The 27,344-nt window shown below is 46.7% G+C and overlaps 1 protein-coding gene across 2 annotated transcripts in view; it reads left to right on the forward strand.

The window, feature by feature from the left end:
• The window catches only part of Miga1 (mitoguardin 1), a 59,416-nt gene that overhangs the window by 20,467 nt on the left and 11,605 nt on the right, over window positions 1–27,344 (forward strand). For both annotated transcript variants that reach the window (XM_040751599.1, XM_040751600.1), the window contains exons 8-12: window positions 12,107–12,204; window positions 21,978–22,096; window positions 22,402–22,474; window positions 23,604–23,690; window positions 25,320–25,418. In XM_040751599.1, the coding sequence (XP_040607533.1) occupies window positions 12,107–12,204; window positions 21,978–22,096; window positions 22,402–22,474; window positions 23,604–23,690; window positions 25,320–25,418 (476 nt within the window). The remainder of the gene's footprint in view (window positions 1–12,106; window positions 12,205–21,977; window positions 22,097–22,401; window positions 22,475–23,603; window positions 23,691–25,319; window positions 25,419–27,344) is intronic.

The following is a 27,344-nucleotide window of genomic DNA, read 5'->3' on the forward strand; positions in this document are numbered from 1 at the left end:
TAGCCTTGCTATTGAGACCCCCCTCAAAGCCTAGCTTAGGAGAGTGAGGTCAGCTCCTCACAACAGTGGTGGGCTTGCTGATGTCCCGGAGCGCAGTGAGGGTACGCTACGCTGTGTTCCCGGCTACTTGGTGAGGGTCCCATCCTCGGGGTTCGCCAGCGCACACTCTTCACAGGGAGAAGCAACTTAGAATGCGAGCCCGGAGTGCTGTGTGGGACTTCCGTTTGTATCCCTGGCGCCCATGCAGAAGCCAGCTGGGTCGGTATGAGCCTGTGATCTTGGGGTGGTGGAGACAAGCAGACCCCGAGCTTGTCTAGCTGAATCACTGAGCTTGCAGTCCAATGTCCAATGAGAGACCCGACTCAAAAGCTAAGGTGCCCTAATCAGGATGCTTAGAGCACTCCCTGTAAGGCTCAGAGAGCAGAAGGGATGTGAGAGAGAGGAGATAAAGGCAGGGCACGACAAGGCGACCTCACGGCAGCTGTGCTGGGCCTGCAGGAGACGGGCCAGGCAGCCACCAGTCATGGATAGGGAGGGACTCCTGGGACACTCTCCCTTCCGGCTGAACTCTTGACAACAGATCGATTCTGTGTAAGGGGCAGTTATGCCTTCCATTATGTGCCAAACGGTGAGTTCGCAAGGCTCCAACACACGCCCACTCGGACGGTCTGGTTAAAATCAGTGGGTCGCAAAAACCAAACGGGAGGTGTAGGGCATGAGCGTGGGAAGGGGACCTGTGTCGAGGAGGGGAGATGAGAGCAGGGGTGGGGTAGGAGGAAACACAGCGCACCACCTGTGTGTGTGTGTGTGTGTGTGCAAGAGCTGTCACAGGGGGGCACAGCGTACCACGTGTGCGCGAGAGCTGTCAGAACAGATGCAATGCGCGGTAACAGTAAGAAAGTTGGGGGATGGCTTACAAGGATGCCCGCCATCAACTTCCGGCCTCCGTCCACCTCTGAGCTCTTACACACGCCAGCACACACGTGTGGTAACACACACCGCTTGCTGACTGTCTTTCCACCCGTCTGTAATCCTGCGATAGGGCAGGTGGGGGACTGTCACGCTCATTAAGCATAGGTTATTAATAGGTCTAAGCGTCTCGTCAAAATGTGTGTCACAGTCACCTCTGCATCCGTGCGCACCGGCACGGGGAGACTAAGTGTTGGAGGCCAGTCTGGGCTACTTAGGGAGACTGTGTCCAAAGAAACAACCTAACAAGTCCCCTACTTTTCTTTTTTCTTTTTCTTTCTTTCTTTCTTTTTTTTTTTTTTTTTTTTTTGCACATAACAGGCATCCCTGAGCTTGCTGTAGACCTGCTAAAAGAAGCCTTGGGTTTTTACCATGAAACTGGTATCTCAGAGTGTAGCAGATGATTTTTTTTAATGTGTGATTTTTTTCCATGCACTTGGATCAATTAGATAAGATGGTAAAACATTACGATTTTTCTGGTCTGTGCTAGACATGGTGGCATGTACCCTTAATACAGCAGTTGGGAGGCAGAGGGAGGAAGAGCCCTCCAAGTTTGAAACCAGCCTGTTAGTCTACATAGGGAGTTTTGGCCTACACAGTGAATCTGTCTCAAAAATCAAGGCAATTTGCTGCCTACCATGATGGCTCAGAGACTATGGGAGCTGACTGTTAAGCCTGACACCTGTGTACAATCCCTGGAACCCACGTGCTGTAAAGAGAGCTAAACTGCCACACCTTGTCCTTTGACCCCCCACATGCACAAACGCAGGACCCGTAAATGGATATAAGGAAAGCAAATGAATAAATCTGCAAGTTATTTCTTGAACTGTTAACTGCGAGCCTTTTGTGTTGTGAAATAAGGACAGAACAGGCCTCCCTGGTGTCGCATGTAATCTGATTGACCGGTTAAGTCTTCTCATATGAAACAATCGGAAAGTAACAATGTATTTTTAACATTGACTCAGAGAAAAGCTCCCTCCATCCAGAGCTGCCCCCTTGGCTCCCCGCCTGCCTGTTATTCCCGTATCTTGTAACTGGAGCTCTCTCTCCTGTTTAAGAGCCTAAGATAAAGAACTTGAAAGTAAACAGATCTGGTTTGGGACGTGAGTTAATTTTGGCTTATCTGCTGCTATCCCTGAGAATTTGTGGATTCATTTACAGACTCAAATACCACAGATATCAAGCAGTGGATATGTAGTAGTAGTCTACAAAATTGCATTTTTCTTTAATGAGTAATCTTGTAAATTTTGAAAGAAGTAGTATAGGTGGATGGTAGATTCAGAAATACTGTTTTATTATGTCAATTTTCATATACTAAGTATACAATGAAAATATGTCTATACCTTACAGTAAATAGAAATTTGTTAACTTCATATATTTTGATAGAAACTTCTTTTTATATCTGGTCGCAAGAACTGACACCCAGGAATGACGTCATGTTAGAAAGAGTCCTCGTGTGTAAAAGTTTGTGTCACACTGGGTATGTGTCAGTACAAGCTTTGGTAGTGTGTTCTGTGTTTTCTCAGTAGCAACATGACTGTTTCAGTAGTCATCTATTTTTAGGGAGTGATGTGAGTCGTAGACTTTAGTTACAACCTCATCTCTAAATAGTCAGACTGAGAATCACATAAAATATTCAGGAATTAGTTTTATCCTCCTTTTGCGTTCTTGCGGTGCTAGGAATTGAGGGCAGTGCCTTGGCTGCCAAGACAGGTGTTCTAACCTTGAGATACTCCGTCCCAATGCATTCTTGACTTTCTTGGTCCTTTCGTGTAGGACCAAACTGCTGGCTTTAATTCCAGCTTAAAACTAAATGTGATTTACAAAATATGGAGCTTGCTAATAGTTTCTGGACATAATTTCATTGATAGGGCTTATATGAATAAAGCTCTAGCTTATTAATCTATAGTACTTTAAAAGTTAATTAGGCTTTACATTTCATATGCTTTTTTTTTATAACAGTATGTATTGCAGCATCACTATTAGAAGCAACTCTAGAACTTTGAGTATGATCAATGATGGCTGTGTTTTGTTTTCTTGGCTGATGCAAAGGATTTTGAGATTCTTTTACACTGATGTGTAGGAACAAATTTAGACCTTAAAAACAAACCAGGAATTTTTTACTGTTGACAAGCATTGCTATAAAGTATGCATACTTTAGGTATTAGGCCTCCACATGATCTATTTTTAAGTTAAATGGACTAAGAATCTTAGATCTGGAATATGTATTTAGAAAAACATTATTTTCTTTTGTGTTTTTGTTGTTGTTCAGGTTTGGGTGGGTGGGTAGCTGGGTGGGTGGCTGGGTGGGTGGCTGGGTTGGCTGACTGGTTGGTGGGTTGAAGATGGATATCCCACTGCTTATCATAGACTGGCCTTAAAGTCAGGGATCTGAGCTGGCCGGATAGCTCAGTGTGTAAAGACACAAGCCTGACCACTTGGGACCCCTGGACCTCCCATGGTGGAGAATGAAAACAGAGCCCACAAATTGTCCTCTGGTTTCCACACTCATGCCATGGCATATGTGCCCACACCCACGCATACATGCATGCACCATAAATAAATGTCAAGAACATGTCTTCCACATGCTGGGATCACAGGAGTGTGCTAGCCCACACAGGTCAAACATGCCATTTCTCTGTGGATAGTAAGCATGGCATGGAGGGGGAAAAGAAAATGAATCTCTTACGGTGGTCTTGAGTCAACCAGAGTCTGGTGCTTAAGGAGCATTCGGGATCACATAGGACAGCGGAGTAAGCCCTGCTCTGTGTTTGTTAAGGACCGTGGAAACACTGAAGAACGTGCGTGGATTCTTTGGGGTCACTTAGGAGAAGGCTTCAGGAAAGGGTTAGCGGTGGAGACACGGCAGGTCTGTCAGGAAGAGAGCTGAGACAAGGGTGTGGCTAGCAGGGAGAGTCAGAGGATCAAAGCTACAGAAAAGACTGTGTTGGAGCAGCCAGCTGTCCGTGGATGCAGCGCGCACATAAGGGTAAACCTACAAGAGAGGACGGGGAAGTCACTCGAGAACTTGTTTCTTTAGGCAAAAATGGGCCGCTGAAAATGACTTAGACGTCAGGTCAAATGCATGTGTTTGAAGGGTGGCTGATACAATTTCAATATTTTTATCATTTCTTGTAGCTCCTTTCTTTGTAGAAGTGCCTGTGTCTTTTTGGGTTTTGTTTTTTTGTTTGTTTGTTTTGAGTTAATGGGAGTTCCTCTAAGGGAAAATACAATCTTTTTCTACTCTAGTACTGAGTACACACATTTGTCTGGCACAGAAAAACAACAAACACCTGTAAGACAGGACCTCTGTTCAGGGGAGGGGTATTTCTCTGTTTTTGGTGAGTAGCCAGCAGAGCACTGGGAAACATAAGTGAGCTTGGCTGTCAGCAGACAGACCCCAGGCTCTCCTCTCATAAGTGGCCCAAAGTTGACACCATGAGACTCGTGTTCCCCTCTTTCCCTGCAGAGTTCTGTGACAGGAGGAGAACCTCCCTCAGGCTGTATTTTTTTTTCTGCCCTCCCTTATCTCAGTGCCTATTCAGACAGTAGTCAGGCACATACTTTTTTTCCTATTTTACATGAGGGTAAAAAATGGACTTGTGTTTTCAGTGGTTGAATAATACTCCATTCCAGTTAAGCTACCTTCATTTAATGAATATTCAGGGAATACTGAAGCATAGTCCAGTGCAGCTTAGTAGCCTGCTGCAGATTGTTCATAAACAGCAAACTTAACCAGTCCCTCTGCTTAGAACCTGTGTTTGAGCATTCAGTACAGTATGTTCTGTGCTTGTGGATTTGTAGTAGCAAACTAAGAGAGTATGTCCTAGAGGAGCAGCTTCGAAGGGTTTATGATCTCTTCCTAATTACCTTTTCTTGTTTATTTTGAAAAGGTCCTCAGGCTGTATTTTTAGGGCATGATCTGAACTGTAGGCTTAAGTTATATCCTCAGATCTCCAAGTAAACAGAGTGCAGGTGACACAGCACAGGGGAAATGTGGTGGGTAACCCCGTCCAATGTGAGGACTCATAATTCTAATTTTGGAGGGCATAACCACACTGCAAAATGAAGCCGGACCCGTGTCGTCTCTGCACGTCAGAAGAGGTTCCGGGAGGGACAGTTTGGCCATAGTTGCTGAAGCCTCCAGAAACAAGGGCGGGCCTGATGCCTGCCCTTCCTTCCCAATCCAAATTGTATCTTCATCTCGGCGACGTGTGGGTCGAGGATTTCACTCAGCCACGCGCAGCTTTTGTCGTGTTAGGGACAGGCCCACCTCAGGCTAAGAGCAAGTCAGCATTTGGACTGCTAGTCTGTTCTCACTTATCCTTTGGATCGGGCCTTTGTACAGTAACAGACCAACTGTGTCTATTGGCCCTATTGAGGTCTGTACCTCTTTAACTGCAAACCCATTCTTTTTGTTTGTTTGCTTGCTTTGGTTTTTGGTTTTTCGAGTCAGGGTTTCTCAGTTTACCCTGCAGGCCAGGCCGGCCTCAGTTCCATCCACCTGCCTCTGCCTCCCTAGCACGAAGATTAAAGGCATGCGCCACCACTTCCTGGCCCTAATTACATCTTATTTCAGTCATAAAAAAGAAAAAAAAAAGATAATGCTAGTACCTAAAATGTGCCCCCCTTTCTTTTCCCTGTGTCACCCAATTTGTATTGGCAGCTGTATTTCCCAGTTATGAATCACAGTTGTCCTATTGTGTCATCATGGCGCCTGAATGTTTTGATAAGTAGGGAAAGGCAGACCCAACTGTTAGGGCAATCTGTTCCTGTACTGTGCCGTAGCCGCAAGCTGTCTCTTTAGGCACGCCATCATCTCGTGTAGGTAAAGCTGTGGGAGTCAGGGCACGCCCAGAACCTGGCAGTCCTGTGGGCCGACGGGCCTCGAGGCTGCTCTCAGCACTGCAGAGGCCACTGAATGGTAGCCAAGAAAGCATTTCAGAACTTAGTCTTCCCCTTTCTGGAACCGTGTTTGACGTCGTTCTTTCTTCCAAACTCTTGCGTTTTAACGTCTTAAAACCAGGGTGAGCGGGTTTTCAATACGGGTCGCAGATTGTCATACAATATATATATATATATATATATATATATATATGTATATATGTATATATATGTATGTATGTATGTATGGGTGGCACATGCTTTTAATCCCAGGCAGAGGCTATGTAGTTCTGTGCCAGCCAGTGCTACATAGTGAGACCCTGTCTCAAAACAAACCACAAACCCTGAAACACACACAGAAGCCTTCCCACAAAAGAGCCACAGTAGTTTTCTGAACGGCTGCTATTTTGAACAACTACAAAATACTACAAAATACTTGTTGGCAGCAGGAGCTTGCCCATTCTCAATAAAACCAGAGAAAGGACAAGGTTGTAAGCTGTAGCTAAGCCGATAGAACTACTCTGGAGCCCGGCCGGAAGCAGTCAGGTGACTGACTTGGCAACACTAGGCTGGCCCCTCTTCTCTGTGGGGTTAGAGAAGAGCAGAGGCATCCCTGGAATCTCCACAGAGTCTGCTGAGGCTAAAATAAACCCAGGGCCTTCTCAGTGACGGGAATAGAATGTGCCCAGGACAGCAGAACTCAGACACAGAAAACCCACTTGGCTTGATCTGAGGACATAAAGCAAGGCCTGAGGGCCAGGGTCAAGGCGGAAATGGCTTCTAGTTTTATATTCCTCCTTAAAAACAAAACAAAACAACAACAACAAAAAACCCCCAAAACTTTAAAAGCAAATTCTTCTTTGGAAAAAACCTAAGTAATATATGAATTATGAGGTTGTAAAGAAGGAGGAAGGCTTGAATCCAGTCAGATTTTTGGCCAACAGCATAACTGAGCTAAAATTAAACATCGCAGTGTCGTTGCTCTTCCAAAGAACGTTGACTGTCTGTCTCTGCGTGAGTCTTTTCTTAGTTCCAGGTGACAAAGACAGGCAGAAAACTTTAAGAAATGTTTAGATTTGCTTATGTTTTAAAAGATTACCAAGCAACTAACCCAACATAAAAGCTCCTCCACTGAGAGCCAGAGCGGGCCCTGATAATTTGCAGAGTGTCACTAACATGTGATCGTCATTTGTGGAGAGCTTGGAGGACTTCCAAGGTTGTTTCCATTCATTAAGGGACATAAGCCGTGTGTTCCAGGTTTATAAACTAATATCTCGTAGTTAATTTAGGTCTCAATATTAGAAGCATCAGAAATTTAACAGGGCTCTAAAAACATGTTAAAATCTTATTATAGACAAAATGACCCAAAAGAAGTTAACATTAGGCCCTTTAACCATGCCTCACATGTCTTGGGAATTACCAGTTTACAACACCACATCAGAACTGTTGGTTTACATGAACCAGCATTTAAATGCTTTTAATGTCCTTGGTGCTTTGAAGAACTGTATAAATTATTGGGCAAAAGAAGAACATTCCCTGCTAAAGTTGCTTCTTCCAGCCCACAGATTGGTGTCTCCTCCTGTGTTGTATGTTAGGCAATGGTTGCTGAAAAACAGTTTATTAAATAGGACACATTTATGGATGGCCAACTTTGCATGTTTATATATGTAACATTTAATTCTTGTGATACTTAGAGGTAGATTTTGCTCCTATGTTGACATGAGCTCACTGAGAAACACGGAAGGTGAACTCTCTCAAGGTTACACAGCTAATAAGCAATAGGGCCCAGATCTGCCCTTGTGTTCCAGGACAGTCATGTCTACAGAGAGAAACCCTGTCTCGGAAAACAAACAAACCAATAAACAAATACAAATAAAGTAAAACCCTGACAGCCACTAGGGAAAACTTACTGAGGGTTTCTGAAAGTGCTACAATGAAAGCTTTAGTTTCAAACTTTCGGGCCATCCTTGTGTTTTGGTGGCTCAGTGGAGAGTTGAGACTCTTGAAAGAGTGTTGTACATTTTAATTGGGTGTGTGAAAACAGTGAGCTTGGGGGCTTGCCCAAGCTTTCTTCCTCGGTTCATCCAAGAAGCAGATGTGTTATTTCTGGTCCTCGTCGTTAAGCTGCCGTTCAGGAATTACAGCGATCTCTGGAACAAGAGTGACAGTCTGTTGTTTTCGGGCACGTAAGCACAACACACTAGTGATGAACTCAGAGCCACCAGTAATTAGTGGGTATCCCATTAAGCAGAGAAACGAGAGCACTTCCCCTTGCTTCTCTCCCTCACTTTCCGTGTGACTCCCATTCTCTGCCTGCTGTATGCGTCTGGGTCTGCTCCTGCCTGGAGGCGACATGGGAGTCCATCACTGAGTGTGTGTGTGTCTGTGTCTGTGTGTGTGTGTGTGTCTGTCTGTGTGTGTGTCTGTGTCTGTCTGTCTGAATGTGTCTGTCCTAAAAGGGGGGCTTTGCTCTGCATTTACGGAACAGCACAGAAGACACCCTGTGAGGGACACTTTACAGAAATCTTTAGCAGAGTTTTACAAGGGATTGACCCCAGCTGACTTATATCATGGACATCCATTTAAAGACTGCTTTCAGCATGTTTGCTGTTTGCAGCAAATAGTTATCATAAGACACATGTTGCTCAGAGTCAGGGCCATGGGATGGTACGTATAACTAAGATTACGGCTGTGCATTAGCTGGGATTGTAAAAGTTCATTACAGGGAAATCCACGGCAGTAAGTTGATTGTTACATTTTTCTCTTAAACATAGGCTAAACCAACAGGCGGGGTGCACAGTAGGACAGCAGTTTTAAGCCTTAAGTGACTTTAAGGTGTATTTTTAACTCTGGCTGTGAGGTCCAGCAAAAGTTCCAGTCTGTCAGAATGGAAGAGATGTTTTCACAATATTGCATTACCACAGCAGGGCTGGACTCAATGAGTAGTTCTAGTCCCTCTGGAATGGAGTCAGCTTTGTTAGATTTTCTCTTCTTTATTTAAATAAAGTACAACCATAATTGATCTAGATGACATTGAATGGCCAGTTACTTTCAACTGGAGCTAAGCAGGCTTGACAGTTCCTGTGAAGCAGAGTGGTTCTAGATAACTGTGGTGTACGGAGACGGTGGCGACCAGCACACGGAACCTAGAACAGAGAGTGGTTCTAGATAACTGTGGTGTACAGAGACACGGTGACAACAGGCACATGGAACCTAGCACAGAGAGTGGTTCTAGATAAATGTGGTGTATGGAGACAATGATGACAGGCATGTGGAACCTAGAACAGAGAGTGGTTCTAGATAACTGTGGTGTACAGAGACCGTGATGACAGCCACATGGAACCTAGAACTGTAAATTTCATCCTGCTTTAAAGCTGCTGTGGCATAATGAAATGGTCGTCCTTACACCAGCAGCACTAACAATGGAAAGCAATTAAGGAATTAAGACAATACAGCTTCACGGTGCAGACTCTTAAACATCTCAGGTGCGCAAGTATGTGCAAGTGTGTGTATGTGTTTGCTTGCACATGTGTGTTTGCATGCATGCAGGTGTATGCAAGTGTATGCATGCTTGCACATGTGTGTTTGCAGATGTATGTGCAAGTATGTGCGTGTGCTTGTACATGCATGTGTGTGCATGCATTTGTGTGTTCAAGTGTGTATGTCTATGTGTGCTTGCACACCTGTATGTTTGAATGCATGTGTGTGTGTTTGTGTGTGCTTGCACATATGTGTGCATGCATGTATGCATGTGTATGTGCTCATTTGAAAATATGTGTGTGTGCTTGCATATGTGTATGTGTTCCTGCCCATCTATGTGTATGCACACATGCGTGTGCATGTGCGTGCATGGCTCTGTGTACATTTTAAGTGTCTTATGTGTACTGAAATGAAACGTAAGAGAATTTCTCCCACAGCTGAGTGTCCAAAGATACCATTTTCCAGTTATGAAGCTATTTATAAAAGTGTGAAAACAACTGGGCTGGAAGTTGGCTCAGCAGTTAAAAGTGCTCACAGCTCTCCCAGGGGATTTGGGTGTGTTCCTAGTACACGCTTCATGACTCACAACACCAGTAGTTCCAGTTCCAGGAAATTGACACCATCTTCTAACATCCGCGGGCATCTACATGTACATGGTTCACATAAGCTTACTCAGGCACACATGGGGTGCATAAGTACTAGCATACAATTTTAAGTGCAAGACGCTTGCTTTATTTTCTAGTTTGGGAGAATATTGTAAATTTCTGAGGTTTTTGTTTCCTTTTGGTTTGCTTTGGGGGATTCATTTGTTTGTTGGCTGTGCTGGACAGTGAAGCCACGGCTGTAGTCACTGTGGATGCTACACAAGAATTTTACCACTGAGCTACATTCCCAGACTGTTATTTTTTAATAGAATAATTTAATTTTGGTTTATAATGGTCATTTGGCAGAAGGATTTTATCTCTTTGCTTTCTTAGATAGGGTCTGGCTATGTTGTCCACATTAGCTCTGAACTGCTGGCTTAAGCTGGCTTCCTGACCCCTGAATAACTAGGATTACACCAGTGCAATGCCACACCTGGCTTGGCAGAACTTTAAGATAAGAAGTTAAGTGCTCTCGAAGGATTCATACAAGCCTAATATGAAACAGTTACAACTTAAAATTTGGAACGTAAGTGGTTAAAATGTGAGAGCTGCTCCCAGCAACCGTGAACGGGGTATGTGCAGCACCGGTGGGCGTCCCCGCAGCCAGCCCAGGCCTCGCCCTGTGCATCACCCCTTTGTTCTGCATGGGACTCAGAATGTGGAATCGGTTGCACAGCTTCTGAATTTAAACTAAATTAAAGGGGGTTTGGATTTTACTTCCCAATGAAGTCACAAAAGGTTTTTCTGATAAGTAGGGGTTCTCAAGAAGATTTGAAAGATTCCTGGCAACGTTAATGACATTTATTTAAGGAAGGTTTAGTAGAATGGGAATTTGAATAAATGAAACCATGGAAATTCTTGGCTTCTTATTAAAGGGGATAAAGCATTTTGCAAGTTTGACAGATTGAGAATAGTTTATTTTGTGCTTTTTATACCCACGATACATTTTTTAAGCACATTAGTTATTTGCTACAATCTGGTCACGGATAAGTAGTTTCTTACCTGAAAGTGTCCCGTCATCGACTGGGTCCCTGTTGACAGTATGGAGGCTCTAAGGACGCACGTTCAGGTGTCATGCATTGCTAGCCAACGGCCTTCCTTACATTTCCAGAAAGGCTGAGCTTTATCATCGTTAAAAAAGCCACTGAGGCAGCAGGCAGGGGCGGGAGGCAGAGGAAGAGGCAGGCCGGTCTCCATGAGTTCAAAGTCAGGTTGGTCTACAGGGCGAGTTCTGGGACAGTCAGGCCTGTTACACAGAGAAACCCTGTCTCAAAAACAGAACAAGCCGGGCGGTGGTGGCGCACGCCTTTAATCCCAGCACTCAGGAGGCAGAGGCAGGCGGATCTCTGTGAGTTCGAGGCCAGGCTGGACAGATAGCCTCCAAAACAATATAGAGAAACCTTGTCTCGTAAAAACAAAACAAACAAAAAACCAGAACAAAAGCCATCCAGGCAGTTTGGTTTTGAGTAAAAAGAATGAACATGACAAACTGATGTCTGGTCTCTACTGGTTGTTCCATTTGTTAAACTCAGCCTTAGAGTTTGACGAAGACACGAAAACAAGCAGCTTACCGTCAGTGATTAGCCAGAAACTTTGTGTTAATAGTTCAGTTAAGCCCAATAAATCCCCGTGCAGTGGCACATGCCTTTTTGGTATTTTGAGACAGTCTCACCGTGTAGATGCCCAGCTTTGAACTCGTGACTCCCTCTTCCTCCGCTTCTGGAGCTTATCTTACTGGTGTGGGCCCCCACAGCCTGCATGGTGCATGCAGGTGGATCTCTGTGAGTTCAAAACCAGCCTGAACTATAAAGTGAGTTCCAAGACAGTCAGGGCAACACAGAGAAACTCTGTTATGGGGGAAGCGGGGGAAAGCTCTTTTAATTAAAAAATAATAAGTTTAATCTCTTTAAATAAAAAAAAAGAAGTCTGCTTTTTCTAGCTCTTTGTCCCATGCCACGGCGGTAGATTAGCAGCGGGAGTCTGTCGGGTTATAGACCACTATGGTTCCTTACTGTTTGCGCGGAGGCCCTGTCTGAGTGAAGAGCAGAGGTGAAATCACACTCTAGAAGGTGAACACGGCAGAGACAAGGAATAACGCCTTTGGACTGTCTTTCCCTTTCCCTCTTGAGATAAAGACACGGATATGAGCATGAAGGAGACGACGGATGACTTTGGTCCGCAGGACACTTTGAACAGCGAATCAGATCTCTTTGCTTCAGCAGCAGAGGTAAGATAAGTTATGTCCATGGTGAGGGAGCTTTGTCACTGCACTCTATTTCAGTTGTGTGTGTGTGTGCGCGCGCGTGTGTGTGTGCATGTGTCTGCATGTGCATGCATGTGTGTCTGCATGTCTGCATGTGTGTGCATGCGTATATGTGCGTGTGTGTGCACGTGCGTGTGTGTGCGCCTGCATGTGTCTGCGTGTGCCTGTGTGCACATGTGTGTGTCTGTGCATGCATGTGTCTGTGTGCGAGTGCGTGTGTATCTGCATGTGTGTGCGTGCATATGTGTGCATGTGTGTGCACATGCATGTGTCTGTGTGTGTGCATGTGTCTGTGTGTATGTGCACGTGCATGTGTGCGTGTTTTACCTGCAAGTATGGCTCTACACCACATGTGTGCCTGGTGCCCACAGAGGCCAGGAGAGGCATCATTTGCTCTGGAACTGAGGTCACAGGTGGTTTTTAGCCACCGTCTGGTGGCAGGAGCCAGTGCAAGAGCAGCAGTGCTCATAGCCCTGAGTCATCCCTGTAACCCTGCCTGTGCTCATCACCACTGAGTCATCCCTGTAACCCTCATGGTGCTCATCACCACTGAGTCATCCCTGGAACCCTCATGGTGCTCATCACCACTGAGTCATCCCTGTAGCCCTCCCGGTGCTCATAGCCCTGAGTCATCCCTGTAACCCTGCCTGTGCTCATCACCACTGAGTCATCCCTGTAACCCTCATGGTGCTCATCACCACTGAGTCATCCCTGTAACCTGTGCTCATCACCACTGAGTCATCCCTGTAACCCTCCCGGTGCTCATCACCACTGAGTCATCCCTGGAACCTGTGCTCATCACCACTGAGTCATCCCTGTAACCCTGCCTGTGCTCATCACCACCGAGTCATCCCTGTAACCCTCCTGTGCTCATCACCACTGAGTCATCCCTGTAACCCCCCTGGTGCTCATCACCACTGAGTCATCCCTGTAACCCTCATGGTGCTCATCACCACTGAGTCATCCCTGTAACCCTCATGGTGCTCATCACCACTGAGTCATCCCTGTAACCCTCCTGGTGCTCATCACCACTGAGTCATCCCTGTAACCCTCCTGGTGCTCATCACCACTGAGCCATCCCTGTAACCCTCCTGTGCTCATCACCACTGAGCCATCCCTGTAACCTGTGCTCATCACCACTGAGTCATCCCTGTAACCCTCCTGGTGCTCATCACCACTGAGTCATCCCTGTAACCCTCCTGGTGCTCATCACCACTGAGCCATCCCTGTAACCCTCCTGTGCTCATCACCACTGAGCCATCCCTGTAACCTGTGCTCATCACCACTGAGTCATCCCTGTAACCCTCCTGTGCTCATCACCACTGAGTCATCCCTGTAACCCTCATGGTGCTCATCACCACTGAGTCATCCCTGGAACCTGTGCTCATCACCACTGAGTCATCCCTGTAACCCTCCTGTGCTCATCACCACTGAGTCATCCCTGTAACCTGTGCTCATCACCACTGAGTCATCCCTGGAACCTGTGCTCATCACCACTGAGTCATCCCTGTAACCCTGCCTGTGCTCATCACCACTGAGTCATCCCTGTAACCTGTGCTCATCACCACTGAGTCATCCCTGTAACCTCCCGGTGCTCATCACCACTGAGTCATCCCTGTAACCCTCCCGGTGCTCATCACCACTGAGTCATCCCTGTAACCCTCCCGGTGCTCATCACCACTGAGTCATCCCTGTAACCCTCATGGTGCTCATCACCACTGAGTCATCCCTGTAACCTGTGCTCATCACCACTGAGTCATCCCTGTAACCTCCCGGTGCTCATCACCACTGAGTCATCCCTGTAACCTTCCTGTGCTCATCACCACTGAGTCATCCCTGTAACCTCCCGGTGCTCATCACCACTGAGTCATCCCTGTAACCCTCATGGTGCTCATCACCACTGAGTCATCCCTGTAACCCTCCGGTGCTCATCACCACTGAGTCATCCCTGTAACCTGTGCTCATCACCACTGAGTCATCCCTGTAACCCTCCTGTGCTCATCACCACTGAGTCATCCCTGTAACCTGTGCTCATCACCACTGAGTCATCCCTGTAACCCTCCCGGTGCTCATCACCACTGAGTCATCCCTGTAACCCTCCCGGTGCTCATCACCACTGAGTCATCCCTGTAACCCTCATGGTGCTCATCACCACTGAGTCATCCCTGTAACCCTCCTGGTGCTCATCACCACTGAGTCATCCCTGTAACCCTCCTGGTGCTCATCACCACTGAGTCATCCCTGTAACCTGTGCTCATCACCACTGAGTCATCCCTGTAACCCTCCTGTGCTCATCACCACTGAGTCATCCCTGTAACCTCCCGGTGCTCATCACCACTGAGTCATCCCTGTAACCTCCCGGTGCTCATCACCACTGAGTCATCCCTGTAACCCTCATGGTGCTCATCACCACTGAGTCATCCCTGTAACCTCCCGGTGCTCATCACCACTGAGTCATCCCTGTAACCCTCATGGTGCTCATCACCACTGAGTCATCCCTGTAACCCTCATGGTGCTCATCACCACTGAGCCATCCCTGTAACCCTCCCGGTGCTCATCACCACTGAGTCATCCCTGTAACCCTCCTGTGCTCATCACCACTGAGTCATCCCTGTAACCTGTGCTCATCACCACTGAGTCATCCCTGGAACCCTCCTGGTGCTCATCACCACTGAGTCATCCCTGTAACCCTCCCGGTGCTCATCACCACTGAGTCATCCCTGTAACCCTCCTGTGCTCATCACCACTGAGTCATCCCTGTAACCTGTGCTCATCACCACTGAGTCATCCCTGTAACCCTCCTGTGCTCATCACCACTGAGTCATCCCTGTAACCCTCATGGTGCTCATCACCACTGAGTCATCCCTGTAACCCTCCCGGTGCTCATCACCACTGAGTCATCCCTGTAACCCTCATGGTGCTCATCACCACTGAGTCATCCCTGTAACCCTCCTGTGCTCATCACCACTGAGTCATCCCTGTAACCTGTGCTCATCACCACTGAGTCATCCCTGTAACCCTCCCGGTGCTCATCACCACTGAGTCATCCCTGTAACCCTCCCGGTGCTCATCACCACTGAGTCATCCCTGTAACCCTCATGGTGCTCATCACCACTGAGTCATCCCTGGAACCCTCATGGTGCTCATCACCACTGAGTCATCCCTGTAACCCTCATGGTGCTCATCACCACTGAGTCATCCCTGTAACCTGTGCTCATCACCACTGAGCCATCCCTGGAACCCTCCTGTGCTCATCACCACTGAGCCATCCCTGGAACCCTGCCAGTGTGGTTTTAGTTTTCACGTTTGCTTGAGACAGGGTTTTGCTATAGCCCGCACTGGCCTTGAACTCACAATTCTCCTTCCCCAGCCTCCTGAGACTGGAAGGAAGTGTGAACCCTAACAACGTTTTCTTTCTAGGGGCTGGAGAGATGGCTCAGCCATTAAGACCACTGGCTGCTCTCCCTGAAGACTCAGATTCTATTCCCAGCATTCACAGGGGCACATATCCTTGGAAAGTTTGAGGTCAGCCTGGGATAGTAAAATTCTGTCACATAGCAACCAACCAAATATGTATCTTTATGGAGATACTACAAAATGTACTCTAGTCCCAGGGAATTCAACACCTTCTTCTGGCCTCTGTGGGCACCAGGGGCGTACATGATGCACATGTAGACAGAGTACCCACAATACAATTTTAAAACATCTTTGTTTAATTCCTTTCTAATATGTAACTTGAAAATACTTTTTAGTTTGGAAACATCTTAGTGGTATAATTCCTGTCCACCACACACCAGTGCTGGGCCAGAACTTATCACACAGAGAATATCTCTTCAGGTGTTCAGGTGCATTTTAATTTACTGTTTAGATTATAAAGGTTTAATACATTTTTAACTTCCTATAGGAAAAAATGCATGCATATATGTAAGAAGGAGTCAATGTTTAAGAAATATTTTAGCACTCCTTCTAAGGTATAAGTTATGAACTCTTTTGGAATATGAGTGTTACAAGATAAATTCTTTTGTAAGAAATGCAGCTGGGCATGAGGCAGGCAAATCTGATTTTGATCCTAGCCTGGTCTACAGATGGAGTTCCAGGCCAGCCAGAGCTCCATAGTGAGATCCTACTTCAGGGGAAGAAAAAAAAAAAAAGGAAAGAAAGAAGGAAGGAAGGAAGGAAGGAAGGAAGGAAGGAAGGAAGGAAGGAAGGAAGGTTGGATCAGAATCCTGAGAAGCTAAACAGTGTTTGATAACTTGATAGATTTTTTTTTAGAATGAACAGATTTTTTTGCTTGTTTAGAATAAAGCAATTACTGCAGTAAGCTTCTCTTTAAACTAGACCGATCATATGCCCAAGTGATCGACAACATTTTCCTATACGTAAAATTTTCTGTGCATATATTTAGTTCATTTCCGATATAGCTGAAAATTCTTTTGGAGAAATACAGTGATACCTGTGTTGTGGGATATATTTGATCACCTGTGAACCCTGAGTCTGCAGTTGTGTTAATTAAGTTGGGTCAGGAGGTGGAGCCAGCAACTGGTTGACAGATAGTCAGCGGGATTCTGGAAGGTGGAGAGATAGAGAGAGGCTCACAGGAAGTAGCGGGGGAGGGGAGGGTGCGACACTTGGAGCACGGTGGTCCTTTTTGTCCATGGTCCAGAGTGTCAGAAGAAGCGCTCTCTTTCTGTGATGCAGCGAAGGGGCAAGGTGCGCTAGTGGCTCCTCAGTTCTCTGAGCTAGCAGGTTTTCACCCCAGCCTCTGACTCCCAAGTCTTACTGATAAATAGAACAATATTTAGTTAAAAGCTACATTTGGGGGCGTTGGTGGCGCACGCCTTTAATCCTAGCACTCGGGGCGCAGAGGCAGGCGGATCTCTGAGTTTGAGGCCAGCCTGGTCTACAGAGCGAGTCCCAGGACAGCCTCCAAAACAATACAGAGAAACCCTGTCTCGAAAAAACAAAAACAAAAAAACAAAACAAAATAAAAAACAAACAACAAAAAACCCTACATTTGGTGGCAGCAGCAGGAGACGGATCTGGCAAGATAGAAAAGTCCTGCGGGGCCACTGTGCAGGTAACCGCAGAGCCACAGTTACCGGCTGAAGCAGCGATAGATTCAGGACCAGCTGCTCTGATGGTGGAAGGAAGAGGCAGGAGGAGCAGGAGTTCAAAGCCATTCTCGGAAAGTCTGGGGTCAGCCTGGGATAGTGGAACTCTGTCTCTTAACAGCCAATGGCTTTATGGAGATACCATAAAATATATTCTTGAACATACACAACTTGGTGGGGTTTTTTTATTCCAATTTTTTTTTTAAAAAATTAAGGCAAGGTGTTTCTATGTAGTCTAGACTGACCCCAAACTGAGAGTTGTAGCATGAATCATAAAACCCCAGAGACAAATATTGGGGCTCAAGCTGAAGATCACAAAAGCTAAGCAGCCAGCCACTAGAGAGTTGTCACCTCTTCCAAGGCTGGGCGACCCCGCCCTCAGGGTGACCGCGGACTGAGCACCCTGCGCTCCTGCCTGCTGTCTTCCTCTCCCGTGCTGCGCAGCTACGCTCCTCTGTGGCTAACACAAACTGCCGAGAGACTTAACTGCCACCTTCCCCATCACCTCAGGTGTGAGCATGCAAACACATGGGTGTCAGGGGATGGCTTGAGGAAGCTGGTTCTCTCCTTCCATGGTCCTCCTGGGGCTGGAACTCAGGTCACCAGGCTTTATGCAAGTTCCTTTACCCGCGAGCCACCTCTCTGGCCCTAAGCCACACGTGTGTATGGTACCTTTACCCACGAGCCACCTCTCTGGTCCTCAGCCACACGTGTGTATTAGCCTGGGTGTTGCTGGTGCCGTGGCAGCGCCCGTGGCATTTAGATAAGACTGAGAGATGGCCTATTCTGATGGAGAGTGCAAGGTCTGAGCCTGGAGGGATGACTTAACGAAGTGCCTTCTGCACCAGTGTGAAGGTCTGAGTTCCAGCCCCAGGACCGTGTCACGAACCGGGTGCATGTGTTAGCGCCCGTAAGCCCAGAATTTGGCTGTTAGAAGCAGGAAGGTCCCTGGGGCTTGCTGGTAGCCAGTCTTGCTACATGAGCAATTCTAGGTTTAGTGAAAGACCCTGTGTTTAAAAATAAGGGGGAATGGTCAAGATAGATGCCGTGGTAGCCTTCAGCCTCCCCATGCCCACGCAGCACAAAGAGCCTACGTCTGGGGTTAAGTTTAGTGATTTACTCTTAGGACTTGAAGAACATCCCCTGCTGCTGTAAATCTCCGCTCCTTTGCCTGTATGCTGCTAAGGCGTCTTACCCAACTTACGATCCAATGTAAGGGATAAATGAGGTCATGGACTCTGTAGACTGTAACGCTGCACCAGCTGCGCGTGAATGCAGGGCGCTTCTGGCGCTCACGAGTGCAGGGGCCAGGGCTGCAGCTCCCATCTGCACCAGGCCCGAGATCTGATCCCAGGCAGGAGGAAGAAGGCTGAGAAAAGCGTCAACGACTATATTTTGGCATAAATTGTCAGAGGCAAAAATTCCAGAGCTCTGAGGAGACTTTGAAAGTCCACACAGCATTTATTCAGACAATAGCAGAGTCTTCAGAGCAGGTGTCATTCTTCACTCAGTTCTGTCTCTGCAGAAGTCTAAAAACCAAGTCTTGTAATATAGTCACCACACCATCTTTTCGGCCACCACAGGAAAGAACTTAATGGGGCTGGCACTTTCCAAAAGTTCTGTCCCTCGAGAATAGTCAGAATTTGGCCTATTTGGCACTTCTAAAAGCTGAATTCTCAGCATTTGTCTTTTTGTTTAGGTTTAGCTTTTTTTTTGTGGTTTTGTTTTGTTTTGTTTTGTTTTAGGCAGGTCTCCACATATAGCCCTGGCTGTCCTGGAACTCCCTAAGTAGATCAGGCTGGCCTTGAACTCACAGAGATCTGCCATCCTCAAAGGCACCAAAATCATATGAAGACAGTAAAACAAACAAAAAAAATGTTTACAGATTACATATCTAATAAACAAATGCTTGCATTTCTGCTATATAAGGAACTCTCACAATGAAATACTAAATAGGTAAGTAGCCTAATGTAAAAATGGGCAAGTTGAGTAGAAATTGAAAGACATTTCTCCAGAGAGAATATACAAATGGTGGATAAGATGGGAAATTGTTGAATACTGTCAGTCATTTTGGAATGCAGATCAGTGGTCACCTGCGGTCATTGTCACGCAAAGGTAGAAAAGCAGTTGTTAAGAAAGGCTGTGTGAACTTGCTGGCGGCCGCGGAACAAGAACATCCGCTTTGCGAAACAGTCTGGCGTTTCCTCAAGCATGCGTGTTTTTACACTTGTACACAGATATTCATAGCAGCCTCTTCATGACCCCAGAAAATGGAAAAACCCCAAGCCATCACTTAGGAATGCATAAACAAAATGTGGTGTGTCCATTTATCATTGTGTTTTTAAAGATTTATGTACATATGTTCATGTGTATGTGTGAATAACCTGTATGTATGTATGCATGCAGGCATGCATGTATGTGTGTAAGTATGCATGCATATATGCATGCATGCATGTTTGTATGTAAGTGTGCGTGTACGTATGAATTCATATATGTATGTGTGTATGCATGTGTGTATGTATGTAAGTATGCATGTTGTGTGTGTACCACATGCTGCTCGGTGCCCATGGAGACCAGAAGAGAGCAGTGGATCCTGTGGAGGCGCAGGTGGTTGTGGCCCACCTGGTGAGGGACTGTTATGATAAAGCCGGAAGGGGATCCTGTCTGGGGAGCCACGGTGGATTCCATGACAGGCGAGGGTGCCCGAGGCAGATGGACAAACACGCCAGGCAGACAGAGCTTAGTGAGAGGTTTTATCAGAAAAGGGAGGGAGGGGGAAGGAAAGAGAAAAGAGGTAAAGAGACACAGAGACAGAGGGAGGACAGAAGAGGAGAGGGAGGCAGGAAAAGGCCTGTGTGCCCCAGGGGAACCGCAGGGAAGAGCCTGTAAGTGGGCGGGGATCCGTTTTTAAAGGGGTCCTTTGCACCTGTGTGAGACTACACAATCATGGGACCCTGGGCTAATCAAGGTACCCCCTGAGTGCATTCTGCCAGGTGACAGGGGCAGGCCAGCGTGATGCCTGAATCCTTACGGGAACTAAGAACTAAACCAAGGTCCTCTGGGAGAACAGAACCCTTAACCACTGAGCCGTCTCCAGTGGCCCCTCAGTATGAGTGAACCGCTGATGTACGGTTTGTCACGGTAGAACCTTGAAAGCATTCTAAACGAAAGCAACCAAACACAGAAGGCCACATACAGGCTAATTCCACGTATAGGTCATTTTCTCAGTAGGAAACTCTGTGGTTTCCAAGTAATGGTTTCCAGAAGCAAGGAGAGGCAGCTGGGAGGCTGCTAATGGAAAAGAGGCCTCTTGGTGGACACAAATATGTTCTTGAAAGTACTGTTGGTTGCATAACTCTGAGTGTTCCAGAGCCCAGCAAGTTGTATGCTTTAACAGGGTGGATATTATGGTATATGAAAGAAATTTCAGTAATACTATTTTCAAAAGTTTAGAGCTGGGGATATACCTGAGGAGGTAGGGAGCATGCTTGTCATGCCACAGACCCTAGGATCTCTCCCCAAAATACCACATACACACACACACACACACACAAGTTACGGTGTCCTGGGGATTTCTGTATTGCTGGCCACCCAATAATATTTGCAATTGTTTTTTAAATGAAGCGTCAGACTGGAATTTTATTTATAGGGTTGTTAGATTCTATTTGTAGAGTCAAAGAAGCACTATATTTCAGTTACATAAAAGCTAGCCAAAGCTACATACAGGACAGAATCCCTTACCACAGCAAGGTGGATTTGTTCCTGTGTCCTCATAGGTTTCACCACACGAGTTTGAAGTGTTCTTTGGATGATAAAAACCCTCTTCCTCGTTAGTTATTCTGCTTTTTTGCACACCTTGTGGATCTAAGTAGTTGGGTTCAAAGTGAACTAAGATTGTTAAGTTTTACTCTTTTGGATTGAGGCAGGGTCTCACCATGTAACTGGATGGCCTGGAACTCACTGTGTAGCAAGGCCAGCCTCCTGAGTGCAGGGATTAAAGGTGTGTGCCACTGTGCCCAACTAATTCTACACTTTTTAACAACTGAATCTTAGCCAGGCGATGGTGGCACATGCCTTTAATCCCAGCACTCGGGATGCAGAGGCAGGTGGATCTCTGTGAGTTCGAGGCCAGCCTGGTCTACAGAACGAGTTCCAGGACAGCCTCCAAAAGAATACAGAGAAACCCTGTCTCAAACAAACAAAATTTTGCAAAAGATTTGATTTTTAATTGTGTGTGTGTGTGTGTATGTATGTCAGGTACCTACATATGAATTCAAGTGCCCATGGAAGCCAGAACTACCGATTCCCCTGGAGCTGGGGTTACGGGAGGTTGCGAGCCTGCGTTGAGGGTGCTGGGAGCTGAACATGCTGTAGCTACCCCTCAGCAGCCCTCCAGCCCAACGCCTGGGTTTTTGTTGTTTGTCTTTCTTTGTTGATACAGGATCTTGCCCACCCATGTTGGTCCTTGAACTTTAACAACTGAAATTTGAACTAAAATGAATTTAGGTTTTAGTTACATAAAACGTTAGTGGTTTTTGTGGTTTAGTCACATTAGCGTACTTCCATAATATTCCAGGGTTTTCTGGAGTTCTTACTTGGTTGTAATTCACTTTTCTGTACTCTTAGCTTACAGAGCACAGAGAAGCACGGCACACCTACAGCCTGGAGTCCTTCTGTCGATGTCCTTTTTATGAAGAGGCCATGCATTTGGTGGAAGAAGGGAAAATTTACTCCCGAGTACTGAGGTATTGGTTTAGCTTAGAGCTAACCATTTAGCTTAATGACTAATATATTATCTTATAATAACGTATTATAAATATATCTTATAATAACATATTTAGGTGCTGTTGCTCTTTTTGGGTGACAGTTATTAAATTATGCTTGTGAATATGGGAAAGATACATTTTTGGTCCAAGCAAAAGTTTTCCACGGTCTGCCAGTGTGCAGAGGACATGTGTTTATCATTACAGTCCTGTGGCAAAGCCCGGTTCAAGTCCAGATTTGCAGAAGGCTTGATCTTGACAGTTGCCGTCTGCTCTTTATTGTACAGAACTGAGATGCTGGAGTGCCTGGGAGACAGCGACTTTCTCGCCAAACTGCACTGTATCCGGCAGGCTTTCCAGGTGCGTCTTGGGGCGTCGGGTGTGTTGCACACCTTTATGTTGTGGCATCCTGCCCGTGCGTAGGGCAGCTCTCTCCATTATTCGGGCTGCCCGTGGCAGATAGGCAGTCTGCTCCGTGTGCTCTCCCTCTGCCCGGCCCCGGCCCCGGCCCCGGCCCCGTCTCCGGCTCCATTGTCCTTCCCCTCAGCTTTCCAGGCCCTCCACACTTTGTCTAAACAGAGTACCATGGTGGTGGAGGTGTGTGGGATGGCTCTTAAAACACCGCCTGGTCATCAAGCGGCGTATAGGTATAGGTTTTCGAAAATTGAATCCGTGACAAAAGTTACTGATTTCCTAAACAGAAGTGAGGCTGCTAGTAATAAAGCCAGGATTGCTGACACACACCTTTAATTCCAACACTGTTTGTGAGTTTGAGGCCAGCCAGGTCTACCTTGGGCGTTCCAAGCCAGCCAGAGTTATAGAGTAAGACCCTGTCTCAAAAAAACAAAAACGAAATTTACCTTAGGTTTAAAAAAAAAATGCAAAACTTGCCAGGCAGTGGTGGTGCACGTCTTTAATCCCAGCACTTGGGAGGCAGAGGCAGGCGGATCTCTGTGAGTTCAAGGCCAGCCTGGTCTACAAAGTGAGTTACAGGACAGCCAGGGCTGTTACACAGAGAAATCCTGTCTCAAAAAAAAAAATCAAGATTTGTTTTGATTATTTTTATGTGTGTGTGCATGTGTGTAGATAGTTAGGTAGGTACACATGAGTGCAGATGTCCAGGGAGACACAAAAGGGTATAGGATACCATGGAGCTGGAATTGCAGGTGGTTTTAAGCTTCCTAACGTGGGTGCTGGGAGCCAGACTTCTGTCCCCTGCAAGGGCAGTGTATGGTCTTAACACTGAGTCGTCCTTCCAGCTCCTCACCCTAGATCACAATTGTCTAAATCAGAATTTAAGTTCGAATTTACCTGCCCCTTATCTTTTTGACCACCGGGTTTAAGAGCTCTTTATTTCTGTGAATTCGGACCTCCTCTGTTTCCAGTGTAGACCTAGCGTCACAGCAGCACACTGATTAACTGTGCCGAGTCCTGCGTGGTCTCTGATGTCACTGGAACCCATTCTCGTCTTCGGGTTGGTATTTTCCAGGTGATTCTTTCAGAGGCAGCCAACAGGATATTCCTTGCTCAAAGTGGAAGGAAGATTTTATCCGCTTTAATTGTGAAAGCACGGAAGGTGAGTCTGTTCTCTAGGCAAGTTTTGTTCTTACCGCTTTGTCTAACTGAAGAGTAAATAATAAAACACGAGGGGCTGTTGAGACAGCTCAGCAGGTCAAGGTCCTTGTCACCAAACTCACAACCTGAGTTTGAGCCCTAGAACCCACACGATCAATCCCGCAATTGTCCCTTTGCATAGATGGTGGCCCGTGACGGTAGACACCTGTCTACCAAACGAAGAAACAGACATTTTTAACGTTTTTAAAGGTTAAATGTATTAAAATTCTAATAGTGGAAGAAATCTTTGTAAGCAATTGGAAAGATCCACCAAACAGTGTTGATTTGTTTGTTTGTTTGTTTGTTTTGAGACGAAGCGTCAGCGTTCCTCTAGCTGGCCTGGAGCTCTCTTTGTAGATCAAGCGAGCCTCAGATGTGTGCTGCTTGCCCTGCCTCTGCCTCTGCCTCCCGCATGCTGGAATTACAGGTGTGCACCGCCCCGTCTAGCTCAGAGAGTGTTAGTTTCCACTTGAGCTCTTTTCTGTGTGTAAAGCTCGTGGTCCTTTGACCGGGCTGTTTCTAATAACTCACAGCCGTCTGGAGGTCTCTGGTGAGTGGAGCTGCCACTGTAACCAGCTGTTGCTACCTCTCCTCCAGCTGTGCAGGAAGAACACTGGGGAGCCTGGAGCACAGACTGGGTTGCCTGTCACTCATCGTCACTGGACTGAGTGAAGCAGAGACATTGATAAGAACTGCACCCGGGCTGCAAGGAGCCCCCTCACTTTATGCAGGCCTGTCGAGATTTAAAACAAACAAGCGGACAGACAGACAGAAGCAGGCCGGCCCTCGGCGCTTTGCCAGCTGGTGTTCAGCTCTAGTCCCATTCACTCTCGGTTCCTCGATCTGCGTGGTAGGATTGCATCCGTCCTACTATGCAGTTGCCATTCTGCTATACAGAAACTATTGTGACTGAAGAAATGCTAGGCGGGAAAGTAACTTAAAATGCACGAGGGACTCTCAGGTGACACTCAGTACAAGTATAAATTGTGGGTTGCTTTCTTGGCCTTCCCACTGTAGACAAGCCCCGGGGTTTGAACCAGAGTGCCTCCAGGAGGAGCAGAGTGCATCGGAAGGACCCCAGCCTTTTGCTGGAATCCCGTTTCCATCTTAAAGTCTGAGCAGCAGTTTGCTATGGGCTTTCCTGACACTCTCACTCTTGGCTTCTGTAAACTAGAATAACAGGTGGTAATACCTGAGAGTGTAGGCTACTTGCCTGCCCTGTCCTATAAAAGGGCCTCGGTAAAATCCCAGCACCATATAAACCAGGCATAGGGGAACATCTGTAATCCCAGCACCGTATAAACCAGTTATAGGGAAACATCTAATCCCAGCACCATATAAACCAGGCATAGGGGCACATCTGTAATCCCAGCACTTGGAAGGAAGATGAAGTAAGAGGGTCAGAAGTGTGAGGTCATCCTCCACTATAGAATGACCTCACCGTTGAGACATTTCTTAAACAAATAAATATTCTGGTATTTTCTAGAATGATTAAGATGCAACTAACTTTATCAAAAAGTAACTTACTTATTTTATAGACTTAAGTCTTATTGTAAAATTAAGTTCAGACTCCAATATGTTTTCTTTGCAGAATCCAAAGAAATTTGAAGATGTTTTTGATGAAATGATCTATTTTTTAGAGCAGACTGATCACTGGGATAGTACTGAGATGGAACTTGCCGCCAGAGGGGTAAATTCAAATTTCATATGATCTTTATTCCTGTTATCTGCAAATGTTTACCTCATTAAGGCAGTGTTTCCTGGTCTTTTTTAAGTGATAGTAAATCCACCCGTGTGTTGGTAAGGCACTGCCATATCCAGTTGTGTAGTAGGTACCGTTGTATCCACCCCTGTGGTGGGGTCATCAATCGTATCCACCCCTGTGGTGGGGTCATCGTATCCACCCGAGTGGTGGGGTCATCAATCGTATCCACCCGTGTGGTGGGGTCATCAATCGTATCCACCCGTGTGGTGGTGGGCACCATCCTGTTTCTGACATCATAAACAATGGGAACGACATTCTTTGTACATTGGTTGGCCGTAAAGAAATGACTGCTCAAAGACATTTTCTTCACTCACATCTTCCCTCTGAAAATCAAGAGGCAGGCTTTACTCTGCGAGACAGTAGCAGTGTCCTGTGCAAGAGCAGTCTGAGATGGACAAGAGACAGGGCGTTTTAGGAAGCCAAGGAAGCAGACATCATAGGACTGAAGGGGCAAAGGGACCAAGAAAAATCAGAGGCAGACTGTCAGAGTCAGAGAGGGCAGAAAAGCCTAGAACTTAGATTGCAGGAATGCATACGGATCCATAGATTATAGCTTACACACGGCAGTAGGGTTTGCATGTGGATCCATAGATTATAGCTTATACATGGCAGTAGGGTTTGCATGTGGATCCATAGATTATAGCTTATACATGGCAGTAGGGTTTGCATGTGGATCCATAGATTATAGCTTATACATGGCAGTAGGGTTTGCATGTGGATCCATAGATTATAGCTTACACACGTTAGTAGGGTTTGCATGTGGATCCATAGATTATAGCTTATACATGGCAGTAGGGTTTGCATGTGGATCCATAGATTATAGCTTATACACGGCAGTAGGGTTTGCATGTGGATCCATAGATTATAGCTTACACACGGCAGTAGGGTTTGATAGCGGTACAAAGGTTTGGGATCTCAAACGCTTCCTGGCTCTGGTTACGTCGGGGTCTGGGAGCAGCAGCAGCTCTGTTCCTGGCTTCTGACCAGCAGCCACCAAAGCACAGCAGGACCCATTGAGGACATGGCCATTCTAGCTCTGGGCAGGGGGAGTCCCTGCCAAGCCTGGGAGGACTCACTGTGGCGGCAGTTCGTAGGTGGGTTTACAGGGAGCTGAGAGACGTTGTGGCAGAGGGAACAGTGGCTACAGACACACAGAGACTTCCTTCTCCGGTGCTCTCTGAATCAGTAGAAACCCGGGCCTTATCCGTCAACTTCCTGCCCGTTACCCACTTTTCCATAGTCATCTCTAAACTGGGCCCAGGGAGCCCCCAAGTATATTTTAGCTTCTTCAGTTTTCCTCCATTCCTGTTGCCTTCGTCTCGGCCTAAATCTCTGCTGCCTTTTACCCAGCCTGCTTCCCGTCTTGTACGCCGTGACTCCCTGCCTTACTCCTCCCCTGTTCGGTTCCACCTACGCCTGTGCTAAAATTATCTTCCTGCTTTGCGGCAAGGCCTCATTGTGACCCAGCACTGAACTCTAGGCAGCTGGCGATGGACTTGAGTTCCTGATCCTCCTGCGTCCCAGGTGCTGAGGTCACAGCTGCCCTGTGCATCTTGAAAATATGTGATCTGATTATCTCCCATCACCACCAACTCCGTCCTGCTGTGGAAACAAAAGTCCTCCACATAGGTATAAACCCTTCCAGGGACTGCTTGCGGTCTCCTGCCAGACTTTCCGCCTGCCCTGCCACAGCGCACGCTCAGTGATTTTTCCCCAATTGGACACTTTTGCGCTTCTTTTGGCTTCAAAGTCTGGCAGGAATTCCCTGTTGCCGGGAAGGCTCAGTCCGCAGGGAGGCCCTCCCTAACGCCCAGCTTAGAACGGATCTGTGCTGCACGCCGATCTGTGCTG

Source organism: Mesocricetus auratus, unplaced genomic scaffold (genome assembly GCF_017639785.1).
Source record: "Mesocricetus auratus isolate SY011 unplaced genomic scaffold, BCM_Maur_2.0 Super-Scaffold_100009, whole genome shotgun sequence".
Taxonomy (NCBI): Eukaryota; Metazoa; Chordata; class Mammalia; order Rodentia; family Cricetidae; genus Mesocricetus; species Mesocricetus auratus.